General features: G+C 41.0%; 1 protein-coding gene across 1 annotated transcript in view; it reads left to right on the forward strand.

The window, feature by feature from the left end:
- Positions 1-14,610, forward strand: part of lamb2 (laminin, beta 2 (laminin S)) — a 51,643-nt gene that overhangs the window by 12,066 nt on the left and 24,967 nt on the right. Inside the window, exons 3-7 of the mRNA XM_078254300.1 lie at positions 6,446-6,615; positions 6,750-6,885; positions 9,315-9,388; positions 9,546-9,734; positions 10,635-10,698. Coding sequence (XP_078110426.1) covers positions 6,446-6,615; positions 6,750-6,885; positions 9,315-9,388; positions 9,546-9,734; positions 10,635-10,698 — 633 coding nt within the window. The remainder of the gene's footprint in view (positions 1-6,445; positions 6,616-6,749; positions 6,886-9,314; positions 9,389-9,545; positions 9,735-10,634; positions 10,699-14,610) is intronic.

Here is a 14,610-nt window from a genome sequence, read left to right on the forward strand (position 1 = left end):
TGAACAGTTTGTCACCTGATTGACGCCCTAAAGAGCGTGATAGGAATGCCACAGTAATATTAAAAAAAAAGCAGTCTTGGTATATATGGTATACTATGAAGCTCAATAATAACCCTAATGTGGTGTGTGGCTACAAGAAGCTAAAAAAGCTGAATAGTGCACAATACGGTGCAGGGCTACAGTGCATAGCCTGCTGTTATAGGCTAATGGCTGGTTGAACAGCAGTGCTTTGTGAGCTGAGAACACACACACACACACACACACACACACACACACACACACACACACACACACACACACACACACACACACACACACATGCACACACAGCGGCAGCACCAGCACCACAGCCCCCTTCTCTTCTCTCAGCTGTCAGCCTGCATTCCTCCCTGCTTCTCCATTTATGGCTACAGAGGAAAGAAAGAGAAAACGAAGGAAAGAAACTGATGTCCAACCCCTACATCATCTCTGTCCCTCAAAGCTACAATATGCACTTTTCACTTCAAGGGAAACCAATTCTATGTCAGAGTCTTGATTATTTCCTCCCGGTTGAGGAGGAGCTATCTTGCCTTGTACACAGTCCACAGTGCCTGTACTCAGCCTAAGCTTGTATCCACAGCTAAATATGCTCCTTAACATGCCATGACATCTGAAATTAGGGATTTAAAGGAATAGTTCGACATTTTGCAAAATAATATAATTTCTTGCCAAGAGTTAGATGAGAAGATAGGTAACATTCTCATATCTGTGTGTTTCACATGATGTTAGAGCCAGCGGGTGACTAGCTTAGCATAAACATTGAAAGCAGGGGAAACAGCTAGCGATTTGAAGCCACCAACTTTAAGCTTGCACATTTAGGGATGTAGACAGACAATTTTTTTATACAATATGTCTGTATATGCATGAGAAACCCCAAAAAGCAAAAATGCATATGGCATCTTTATGCACTTTCTAACAGTCAAAGTGCCTGCTGGCTCTTCCCTACCTACAGGAGTCTACAGCTACTGCAGTTCACTAGTGTTGCACTGGAGCTAGAGCCTCTACTAAAAGTATATATTTGCTCACTGCACTGTACAGTAAAGTGCTTTGACCCTACCAGTTGATATCATCCATTTATCTTTCCTTCATCCGTCCGTCTCTCCCTCTCCCCCCTCTACTGTGCACTGCTCCCTTCCCTGGTTTACATCAAGGCAGCAGCGGTCTGATCACTGTCAGCTACACAACCCGTCAAGGCTCTGACGTCAACCTGCCAGCCCTAAAATAACAAGAAATGCATTGTCATTATCGTTTGATGTTCGAACCAATGAAGTTGTTCTGGACTGTTGTGCACATAAGTATGAAAAATAGTGTTCTTAAAGGTAAAAATGCATACATACGTGCATTATAAATTTGTGAAAACTAAAGTGAATTGGTTTAAAATGTGTCCACCTTTTCATTTAGCACTATCCAGTGTGTAATAACAACAACTCATATGCAGTTCTTTACTCTGTATATCTTGTTTTCCTGAGACTGTGGTGATGTCGGCCTATCTGGTGCTAAGCCTGTGTAGATTTTCACAGACAAACAAACACAGAGATTAAAAGACGACAAGAAACACATGATTACACGACACATCAGAAGTCTGCTTCGCTCTCACACATGCACACACACACACACACACACACACACACACACACACGCGCGCGCCAATATTTTCCAGAATAGATATGAAGTTGTGTCTGGATAGGTCTTCCCACTGTCTCTACAAAGGCTCTGTCTTTTGTCTCTCTTCTTCTCTCACCCATCTGACCTGTTCTGTTTGTGTTTTTTCACACTTTCTTACTCGCTCTCAGAATCAGATAAAGGATAAGGGAACGACCTCAGGCCTTTTTTTTTTTTTATCACAGGCCATTATGTCAGTGAGTGTCTTGGCTGATAATGATAAATGTGAAGCAGCTCAAATTGTTACCTTACACTAATCAAAACCTCTAATAGGTGTCTTTTGTTTAGTCAACGAGCACTTGATGCTAACATTTGCTTGAAAAGGGTATCATCTGTACAACGTTATGTCCTTGTCAGGTGTGTCAAATTAATCCTTAGTTATGATTATGTAATGAATGAGTGTGTCTATGTGCAGAAGTGGTTATGTGTCTCTGCACAGGTGCACAGGGCCTCCATACTGTAGGCGTGTGTTTGTGACCTACAGTATGTTAACCTCATATCTGCTTGTGGCTCACATGGCTGGCACCAACCTGGGACTTGTCCAGATGCCAGGCAAACACAGAGTGAGTAAGTGTGTATGTGTGTGAGTGTCCATGTGAAATCCTCCTCTGCACTGTTCCCAGCAGGCTCCCTAGCTAGCCTCATAGCAGTGTCAGGCTGTGATAATGGACTGTCTTTGTCTACCTTAATCAGTGAGTGTAGACCTGCACAGTGCATCCAGGCACTGACAGGTACAGCAACCTGTCACCCTGTACTTTTGTACAGTGTGCAGGCAGCAGAGCCACCCAAGTATGGAGAAGGCTGACATCATAGCAGGCTCACAATATTAACATTTATTCAGTAACAATCTATTGATATTATTGAAGTGAAGAACGAGTGCCTCTTGTCATTCATTATGTGCTGTGTCTCTTTTTGATTCAAGAAATAATAGCACTGCATCAGTGGTATACCTGACTGAAAGTGCTGCTCATATTGTGTTTGCCAGGGAAATATACGGAGGACCTGGCGGCAAGTGAGATATTTCTTTTTGGTGATCCATTTTCTGAGGTCTGATCTAAATAGTTTTCTGTCCTGTGTTTATGACTTAAGAAGAAGGGGGAAAAGTTTTCCTAGGTGAAACAGAAGTTTTGTCAATATCTTTTTTTTGGTTCAGGATCATTTTTCGTAGCCTCTTGTGGCTGAACAACAACAACAAACAAACCAAAAAAATGTACCCGCCAAAACCTTTTTTTCCCCCACCTGTTTTTACAAATGAAAAAAAAAAAGTTACTTAGGGAATGTATTAGATTATGCTGGCAAAACCTTTTTTTCACCTGTTATTAAGTCATAAACAGTGTACAAAAGGCCATCTATCAGACAGGTGGCAGTAGCTCGGTCAGTACGGAGTTGTGTTGGGTACCGGAGGGTTGTTGGTTCAAGTTCCCAGACCAAGTATGGTGGTGGACTGGTAGCTGGAGAGGTGCCAGTTCACCTCCTGGGCACTGCCAAGGTGCTCTTGAGCAAGGCACCGAACCCCCAACTGGGCAGCTCCCTCACTCTGACATCTCTCCATTAGTGCATGTATAGGTACAGGCCTGTGTGTAATGTGTGTAATAATAACAACAGGATGAAAACATTTCCCTTGCGGGATTAATAAAGTATAAATTACTTAAATTATTATATTATTATTATTATTATTAAGAAAAGGGATCACCAGAAATGTATTTCTCACTTGCCTCTCAGGGCTTCCGTAAAAAACAAAAGGTGTTACGCTGCTTTGTAAAATAACTTATTCACAGAAAACGTGGCTTTATTTATTCCAGGGTTTGAACTCTGAATTGCAGTCTAATCTAAATGTAAAGCTGCCAAAGGTTGCTAGTAATATGACAAAGGTGACTGAGAGCTTTAATTTAGGCATTCAGACAATCATTGAGAGGTCATTTAGATGGGCGGTGCAGTAACAGACAAAAAAATATGACTATAAAGTCACATGATAGACTCTTGGTAACATTGCTCAAAAAGTCTTAGAGTGAAATGTTGCTGATCATGAATAGTCTTAGAAAACATGCATGGACAAAGAAATTTGGAATTATATTTGTGTCTCAGTCCTGAGACATTTTGACCGCCAGTAAGAGATTTTTTTTGCAAGAACATAAATTGGATGAGCACAGAACAGAAAAAAAGTTTGCTCAAATCAAATTATTTGTTGTGCGATAATAATGTCTATACAAGATATATAAATGTGCTTGCAAAAAACGTTTTCTGTCTTCTAAGGCAAGGGTGTAACTTTGGGTTCAACATTGGGGAAAGATTTCCACTTTTGAGCAAAATTGAAATTTTGAATGTCAGTCACTTCAATTTCTGCATTCTGGTGAATTGTTCTGCAACAATTTGAGCCTTTTCTGCATCAATTTATGGTGCAAATGTCTTTATTTATATAAAGTAAATTATAATAGGTTTTTGGGGTGGGTTGCACTGGCCAGTGTTGATTATTGTGGGGGTTGTAACCCCCCATCCCCCTGTAAATTACGCCTATGTTCTAAGGCACTAAGCCCAGATGCTTGAGTGAAGCTGTGTGTTTTGTGCTGTGTAGCTCCCAGGTGTGAATATTTACAACTGTGTTAATATAAAGCAGACTGATGCAGGGGGAAAAAACCAACTAAACGTTCATTGTTTTATCTTGGGGAATGTGACTATAACCCCTGTTTTCCAAAGCTTGTAAAATTTCACCCACAGTGTACGAGTGTTTTGTAGAGACGTCACTGTTACATGTTGCCATGTAGTCTGTATATGTATGCAGGGAGGATTAGAAACACCTGTTGTGGACAGACAGTAGATTGACAGCGGGACCTCTGGGTCTCCACTCTCCTCATTCCAATTTCCTCATGGCAACAGACACAGACCACAGGTCCCAGAGGCATGTAGGAGGAGTAATTCACGTCAAGATGTCCAGTGGAATGTGTGGCGGCTGCTGCTGGTTGTCATGAAAGTTTATAAGGTTTATTTTAACTCCCACACATAGCACGGCTCTAGTGCTGTATCATAGAATGACACACTATCTGTTCACTCCATGCTTCGACATTTATACCAAGTCTGTAAAAACAAGCTTTTCTGTTAGAAAGGTCATGTCAAGTCTCCATCTAGAGCCATCGGTAGATAGTCATTCATTCATTTTCAAGATGTTATACTTCCAAAACGTCGCTGGTCTTAGTTGACTCCTGTATGACCAGCATTGGTTAGTTTCCAGATTTAGCATGTAGCTGGGGCCTCTTATCAGGTCTCGTCAGCAGAGCCAGTTAACCTGCAGGGTAGCCTTGAGATAATCCCCCTCCCACTGAATGTTGTCTCAACATTGAATTGTTTTTTTGTTTTTGTTTTTTTTTTGGGGGGGGGGAGTCCAGCTCAATAAGCCCTTCGTACCCCATGACCTTTACGAGGCTTCTACACAAGACGTTTGTGGGAAATGTTTTTCCCGAGAGTTATAAACCCTGACAAACATAATAATTTACCAAAATTTGCCTTTTGATGATGTCAAAAACCATAACATCCAAATATGGCTTTTATTATTTTCTGTGCCTCGTATTGGTTTTTATTTCTAGGTTAAAATAAAACGGTTAACAAATGTCAATTTCTTTTCTTTTTTTTTTACATGTATGGACATCTTTTTTTAGCATATAAATGTTGACATTTTTAAACAGCCTAAACGTTATGGATGGGGTCAAATAGAAACAACTATCTTAACTTTTTTTTTTTTTTAACCTGGACCGTATTTTTTCATGTCTACGTGAATGATGGGAACAACAGTTTTTGAAATCGGTCCAGTATGGTAGTATTGGTCCGTCTCGGTTCGTCTGTCCACTGTTCCAACAACCACTACTCTGGTTTGGTTGAAATAAAGTCTTAATTTATCCATTTACATGTAAAAAATATGCTTGCTCTATACACGCTAAAATATAAAATATTAAATACTCATATTTAAATAGAGTCTGGTGGGTTTGGCGGTGGCAATACCGGGGCTGTTTCATGTTAAACAAAAAGGATCTTACTCTTTAACAAAAAGGTCTCCCTCTGAAAGGGATCATTTCCATAATGTTGTCAGACACTTAGACAAATAATCTGAGCCTGTCAGCGGCAAAAATAGCACTTTTAGTGGACAGAAATTGACAGTGCACATTTGTCCTATAGGATTACATTGCAGCCCGTTTCGTGGCTGCCGGTTACAGTGTTCTCGCTCAATACTGGACTCATTTCCAAAGATTTTTGTTCAGATGAGTCACTTAGACACTAACCCATGGGGAAAATAGGGTCCAGCTTGGAAATTCCAAAATTCCCCTTAAACTGAATCACTCTAATTTTTAAATCTAGAGACGTGTCCTTGATATTCTTGCGTACAGAATCCCAGTCTCTGTCTGCATTTGCCTTTTTATCCCCTTCTTTATGCCAGTGATATCTTTGTGGGACAAAGCACAATGAATAACTGATTCAGGTTACTGTATCAGAATGAAGTTGATTCAGTCATAAGACAAACTGACAAATTTAGCTCCTGAGTTTCCTGCAGTTTCTCTTCCCATCCTGGAGTCTGTCCTCCTCAGGAAGCGATAAGAACTTTTGATGTTTGATGGCTCTTTTAAGTCAGAGGTGACTGATTTCAAGAATTGTTTTTGCCAATACAAGCTTGTGAATGGGTGCTCTGTTAGGGGACGATGCCACTCTGCACTGCTGTTTCCTATTCATTGTAATCCATTTCCTGTTTCCCTCCTTCCAGTCCTGGCTGCTGCCGTTGGCCAGGAGCCTGATCAAAGCCACGGCTGTGCCCATGGCAGCTGTTACCCAGCAACGGGGAACTTGCTGGTTGGACGAGAGAAGAACCTGAAGGCCTCATCCACATGTGGGATGAGGAAAAAAGAGCCCTATTGCATTGTCAGTCATCTGCAGGTGAGTGCGATGATACTAAGTAAAAGAAAATAGAATTTTGTGTCGGCCCTTTCTCTACATCCTATATGTGGTTCTTTCTCATTGATCTTTTACCTTTGACCATGTAACCCTGACCTTTTCTTGTCCTGTTGCAGGATGAGAAGAAGTGCTTCGACTGTGACTCTAGACGGCCATATCACCCAGTGTACAACACCATCAATCACCGGATAGAGAACGTTATCACCACCTTCAAACCTCAACGCAAGAAGTCCTGGTGGCAGTCCGAGAATGGTGAGGACACTTGGTGGTCACTTTTGTTCTGCATTGAAAAAAAGAAGTTATTAAAATGAAATTAAAAAAATAATTATTGACTTCTAACTTGTCAAAAGCCATCTAATGATCATCATTAGCTTAGCTGTCTCACACTCAGGCTTACTTGGTATGACCAGTGAAACCCAGTTTCACAACATAACACTAATCCTAACCCATCTGATGACACTTTCTTATAAGTGTCTTATTCTTATAAGGCACCCTTTATTTTGCGTGTATAAACTATAAATTAAAGCTTTATTAGTGTTTGATTAACCATTTACTAATGCTTTATAGATTAGTAATAGGCAGAAATAAAAAGACAAGACAACCTGGCAAGTCAGATATAGCATAGTCAGTTATGCTAAAAATGGCTCATAACCGATCTGTAAAGCATTAGTAAAACTGGTAGATATAGAGGACACACACACACACACACACACACACACACACACACACACACACACACACACACACACACACCCTCTGACCAGACACAGATGGGCTTAATAACAGAGTAGGTCCTGCTCTGGCATCTCAACCGAGAGAGGGAACGGGGATGACAGGGAAAGGAGAAAAGTAAAAGCTCTGATGGCAAGATACAAGTGAAAGTTGGGGGAGTATTCAAGACTGAGCGAGAGACAGTAGTCAGGACAGGGAGAGGGAACTGATGTATTTTCACTCACAATGACAATGAAGTGACTGTAAAGCTCTGAGTTGGACACAAGGCTCAGTTCAGCTGTTTGTGAGCCATGTTGCTGTGATGGAGTGCTGTTAATGACCCAGAATAGAACAGAGAGAAACAGAAGAAGAAGGGGGACAGGAAGTAGAGTGGCTATTTTTACTTATGGTTGCTACTGCTTTTCCATGGCATCTTTGTGGCATTTCCATGGTGGTGGTGGCGGCACAGTACCCTTATTTGATGTGGATTACAGAGGTTTGATTGTGTGCACTTATTAATTGGAATTACAATTTCATGGGATCACATGCTTACAGGCAGGCATTATAAAAGCACTGTAAGTGAGTGTCTTTTCAATTTCATATGACTTCTGTATCAGCAAGGCTCAGGATTTACTCTTTGAATTGTACTCTCTCTCTCTCTCTCTTTTTCTTCTCTGCTCCAGCTGTGTCGCACACTTTTTTCCTCTTTCTTTTCCATCTTTTTTTCCCTCCTGTGCATTGTCAACTGTTGATTTGTGGTTGATTGTGGAGGTGTTCGTACCTATGTCTGCATGTATGTGTTGTTCTAGTAGTGACCCATTGGATAGCTAAACCATAGAAATCAAAGAAACTAGCTACAAACATTTTTTTAGTTTAGTTGGGCTCAATGCTTATCCTTTAAATGCATTATTTCTTAGTTATGAGCTACGCTACACGCTACACTACGACGTTTCATTCAGTGGATTGTTCTGGTGCCGCCAGAGGTTCGGCCGGATGGCTCACCTTCACTTTCTTTGTGTTGGCATACTAAACTTCAGTCGATTCAGGAAACATCCTCTAAGCTAGAAGCGACAATTAAATTATAGTTATCTTTTTTTTTTAGTAAAGGTTTCTTCTCAGCAGTCACAGCTCACAACTAGTTTACTATTGGTTGGACCAGTTTTTAGGGATTACATTAAAAAGTTATAGCTATATACTGTAGATAGCATAGGATACCAGCTACTGCCTTTTCTTCCTAATGCTCTCCAACTCTGGTTTGGCCTTTTACTAACATGCTTTTAGGTAAGTACTGTGTGCCACACACATTCACACTGTCATTACCTGGGAGATATAAATGTTATAAAGGTGATTCCCCAGGATACATTGATGTGTGTAGGCACATGCTTTTTTGCAAAAACATGTAACTGAATAGGCATCAAAACAAACAATTTACTTTAGTCCTTTTTTTTACTTTTGCATGTGTATATAAAAGAGCTGTGTTATGGTTTGTCTTCAAATTACCAGTTTAAAAGTTATGTTGAGTGTCAAATTGCAAAATATGAACTTCATGTGGTGCCACTTTTTATGTATCAGTATGCAGGAATGGGAAAGTCCTCTTGGCTTTGTGCTGTATACATATAACCTAAAACACAGAGAACAAGAGTGAAAGTGGTCCTTCAGAATATTTGGTGCTCTGCAACTCAGGAAGTGTGTGGGCTTTTCCGACATGCTCTCCTGCCAAGAGTGAATGCCTTTTCCTGTCAAGATGCCATTCCTCAGACCAAAAACATGGTTGCTACTTCACTTACTGCCACTAGCTATTATTCTCTGTCATCCATCTGTCAGAAATTGATGATACAGATGGAAAACGAGTGCAAGCAGTTTATAACTTATCAATATGATCCGAGTGACAGTCATTAGCTCTACGGGAAAATGTTGGCTTTATGTTAACACACAACATCTGTCTCTCTGTCTGTCACTTTGTCCCCCAGGAAAGTCAGATGTCTTTATCCAGCTGGATCTGGAAGCTGAGTTTCATTTCACTCACCTGATTATGACTTTCAAGGTAGGATAACAACTCTTGTCAACAATGTATTGAGCTGTATCACCAAGTAGCTGAAAACACAGATTTACAGCTCTGTTTGGACATATTCTGCTTAACAAAATGGACTATGCAAGCTAAAACGCTGCAGAATTTGTGTTAAGACATTCTTCTCTTGCAGACCTTTCGTCCAGCGGCCATGCTGATTGAACGGTCGGCAGATTTCGGTCGTACCTGGAAGGTCTACCGCTACTTTTCCCATGACTGCGCTACTACCTTTCCCAGAGTCTCCCAGGGTCTTTTGCGTAACATTAATGATGTCATCTGTGAGTCACGCTACTCTGACATTGAGCCGTCAACAGAGGGAGAGGTGAGCATTTGATTAAGGAATAGGACAGGTCAAATATATAAGGTTCCTACTTGTATTTGGGGTTTCTGCTTGAACTTTCATACATGCTTTAATGTTCAAAAAACACTTCTCATACTGTCTGTCTGAATATACCTGTATTCGCCCGCTGTCTGAAACGCTCCGTTTTAGCGCCTGTGTCTTTAAGCACCCCTTCCCAAAACTGTTTAGTCTGCTCTGATTGGTCAGCGTTTCCGGGTCTTCCCCATCTGCGCCATCATTGCAGCTGGGGAATGACTGTAACGGCACTGTAGCGGCACTTTCTACCTGTGTATATAGTAAAGTGATGACATCACAACCATACAGAAGTCCTGATGGCTGGTTTGAAAGCACAGTTTCTGCTTTCTGATAAAAAAGTCAAGGAAATCTCACTTTTTACAATATGAGACCTTTAAGATAAACACTGAAACGTATTCTGTTTTAGTGAATGAAAATACATTTTACGTTATTGATTCATTTCAGAATAAATGTTTTTGTTGTGAAAATAGGATGTTTTCATTCTTAGACTTGGCCTGAAGGAATGTTTCCACATTTTGAGAAATACGCTTATTTGTTTTCTCGCCAAGAATAAATGAGAAGATCGATACCACTCTCGACATTAGAATGCATTTTAAAAATCATCAAGCTGTTCCTTTAAAAACTTGACTGAAAAGACAACATACAAACAGAGAGGACAAGGAAGCTCTTAAATAACCTCAGCACAAATCTGTAGTCCACACACTGAATACTGCTCAGGCATGCAGACCACAAAGTGCAAAGTCTGATTTACCCTCATGCTGCATACCTCACTGCTGATTTTATTGTTTAAGTCTCAGATAGTACAAATATGTAATGTGTGTGCTTAATATGTGTGTCTTGGCCTAGGTCATCTACAGAGTGTTGGATCCAGCCATCAGTATTGAGGATCCATACAGCCCGAGCATCCAGAGTAGGTCACGCTCATATTTTTAACAGCAGATTGATGGTGTATAACATTATGGGGTACTTTTTTTTTTTTTATCCACAAAACAGCAGTGTTGTAGTCGAGACCACCTAAACCGAGACCAAGTCATCACCAAGACCAGAGTGTATCGAGACCAAGTCAAGACTGAAGCCAGATTTGTATTAGACACCCAGAGCTTCTTCTCTATTGTTATTATTATTATACACATTACACACAGGCCTGAATTACACACACATGCTCAGTACCTATACATGCACTAATGGAGAGATGTCAGAGTGAGGGAGCTGCCCATAGAAAGGCGCCAGGAGCAGTTGGGGGTTCGGTGCCTTGCTCAAGAGCACCTTGGAAGTGCCCAAGAGGTGAACTGGCACCTCTCCAGCTACCAGTCCACCACCATACTCTGGTGATCCTCTCGTTCCCAGCCCTCCCTACTGACTGTGCTACTGCCACCCCCAGAGCTCCTTCTCCTGTCTTCCTCATTCACTTTCTTGGGAGTGTGTGTAAAAGGGGCAGGGAGAGGGGGGTTTACGGTAACAAATTTCAAATTAGATATGAGTCAAGGTAGTGGTTGCATTTGCAAGTTTTAACACATAGGCCTAAATCAGACAATGCACCGGCAATTTAGCGAAATCCCTGCAGTTGTGGTGTGGTGTGGTTGACCGGTCTTAAAATAAAATCCCGAGTCCTCTTTATCCGAGACCGAGACGAGAAGTAAAAATGTGTCATCTTGGTGTGTTAATGTTGCTTTGCAGGCAGAGGGCTCTTTGATGTAAGAGGTTATAAAAGCTCTACAACCAGCTGAAGTACAGCACATGTTGTAAAAATAAGCTCTTGTGAAAAAAACAAATCATGAAACACATCATAATGACAGCAACCAAGCCATACTATATGAAATACATATCTTACATATCTTTCAGTAACAGTTCAACCTCCTATTTTCAACTTATACAGCCAGGATTTTCAACTGCACACTAACATCAGACAATCTGCTTCCTGTTAACACCGGCACGTGCATGCCTAGTGTATGTGAATGGTCATGTGATATGCGTTGTCAGATGTGTTAATATGGACAGAGATCATTTTGGATATGGAGGCCTAAACGCTTGTGTGGACGGAGATCATTTTTGTTTAAAAATGCGGTTTGAAAAGGAAACTGTTGTAGTGATGTATCCTCAGATGCCCCAATTATACTTTTATTCTCTTTAGAAAAATTAGCTCAATAGCTGCAGTATCACTATACCTTATCTACAAAAAAGTGTGCAGAATTCAAATTTCACTTTGACTTTAACTTTACCTTTACCTTTAAGTTTAATAATAATAATAGAAAGGGCTATCTTTATCCTTTGCGAGTCACATTTGTCACCATAAATCAAACTGCGGCTGACACAGTTAGCTCTTGTTATCCAGCTGTGACACATTACGGACTGTAACAGCCCCACTCTCTGGGGTGTGAAACATGCCCTGCTGTGTGGAGAGATGTGAAAAGCAGCTGTTTCTCTCCCACACAGCCTCACTGTCCTAGCCTTCGTGTTTAGACTGGCAGGACATGAGAGCTTTTCCCAGAAACCCGAACTCGTTTTCCAGTGTAGCAGCAGAGTTGTCTTGTTCTGTTGTTAAATATCTCCCTGACCCCCTCACAGCTGAGTAGGCCACATTTCCTGTCTGCTGTTGTCATGACAATAATTCAACGTCCAAAGTCATTATTTCTTTCTGCATCACTCAAGTAAGAAATGGGGACCTTTTGCCCTGAGTTTAGCCTTTTAGGCAAACCTTCCCCCTAAATATTCTGCCTCTTTGATTGGCGGACCTTATCCCAAATCATAGCCCTGACTCTAACCTCAACCATCTATGGACTAAAGCATTTGATCGCCGTTTTGGGATAATACACAGCCTCTTCTGTGTTACTACAGACTGGGAAGAAGTGAAGTGCTACATTCTTTCTAACTTATTACCAGCATTTCCTAAACTTGGTACTTTACTGTAAATTAAAACCAGTAACTAATCCGGTGATTGTAGTCTGTACATCCATGGGTACGCTGCAAACAGAAACTGCTATTGGCTGCTGGTGCCGGTGTAATGAACGGAGAACCAGACAGTCTTAGGGCAGTGGAGCTGGAAGGATTAGCTCTCGTCAGTCAGAGAGGGATTCTATTACTGCAGATAAAGTCAGCTGGTAGGGTCAGAGTATGGACGAAAATAAAGCCGCCCGGGAAACATTTCATCCATCATCTTCCACTCCAGCAGCATTTAAAATGACAGGAAGGACTCAGGAAGCTAAAAGTTTTTAGAGGAATAGCCGAGGCATATTTCCTCTGCTGTCGGCATGGGAACGTAGGCCGTTGGGAATCAGAACAGTGCCAGTAATTGTTTATGACAAAGAAGGGAAAGGTGTGTATGATGTGAAAATGTGTGTAAAGTGTGTTGGTATGCTTGTGTGTTTAAGTACATCTGCATTTGTGTGTGTGTGTGTGTGTGTGTGTGTGTGTGTGTGTGTGTGTGTGTGTGTGTGTGTGTGTGTGTGTGTGTGTGTTGACTACAGGTGAACAGCTGGACTGTAAGAGCAGAGGATGTTCACAGCCCTTCCGGCAGATTGACAGACATTCTCTCTGGAAAGGAGTTATCTTTCTTTCTAGTACGAACTCCCTCCAAATAGTTTGAGAGGATGAAGAGGCAGGGTGTGGGTAGAACCATTTCAACACCCAGTACTACAGTTCCTTATTACAGTTTTTTTCGATTGCTAAATGACAGTGGGCACAACTGGAGTCACATGTGCAAAACTCTAACTACAGTCTGTCCAGCAGCAGTTCATGTGGACCAAACTCTAGTTCGTTTTTCATTGCTTGAACACAGTTTTCAAAACTCTGACACACTTATCCCATGACTTTAACCACAACGCACATGTGACTCCAGTTGTGCCCACTGTCGTTCAGCAATCGAAAAAAACTGTAAGTTTCCAGTCATTTCTCATTGTTGTGATGTTTCAGGTGTTTTGGTTTGCAATTTGTACTACTCATGCTAGTTGCGTTGCTCTAGGGATGTTATTGTCGATTGGTCGGTCAGTCAGTCCACTACTTTGGTCCACACTATCATAACAGCTGTTCAATGGATTGCCATGAAATTTGCTACAGATATCGATGGTGCCTGGAGGGTAACTCTATACTTTTGGTGATCCCCTAACTTTTCATCTAGCGCCTCCAGCAGTTCAATATCTGACATTTTCCAGTACTTGCAAAAATATGCCTAACATTGCCATCATTCATGCTGAATCTTATTTATGGATGCATATTGGTCTAGTGTTGTAATGTTGCATGTGCAATCATCAAAGATATGTTGTGTGTAAAAATACTAAAACAGCATTACTTGATTTTATATAAAGATTCATATATTTGAATGTAAACAGGAGACATGCACCTAGTATACAGTATTACATTATACGTATGACATGGGGAAGTTGATGCATGATGAAAATCATTTTATATATCATCTTGATTTAAACTACTCCTCCCTACTCCCCCATTCAATGTAACCTCAAGTTGCCTAAAAACTCTGATGACTAACTAAACCTCAGACCATCCTAGATCATTAACTGTTGTTCACCCATAAAGCTTTGCCCCACACTCAGTTCTGTCATGCTCCACCGGCCTTGACCTCCTCTTGCTGATGCAAAGGTGCTTTTGTTAAGCGAATGTGTGTGTGTGTGTGTGTGTGTGTGTGTGTGTGTGTGTGTGTTTTTTCTTTTGAACTGCTGTCCTTCATCCTTTACCTCAGCAAATCATATCACACCATCCACCATAAGACTACCAGCTTTCATAAAACAGAGAACTTAACCAAAACTCAAGTGTCCACATGAAAAAAAGCCTTATTCTGCTTTCTGCTTTTCTCCTAATTATTCTCTTC

This window comes from Sander vitreus, chromosome 7, assembly GCF_031162955.1.
Source record: "Sander vitreus isolate 19-12246 chromosome 7, sanVit1, whole genome shotgun sequence".
NCBI lineage: Eukaryota > Metazoa > Chordata > Actinopteri > Perciformes > Percidae > Sander > Sander vitreus.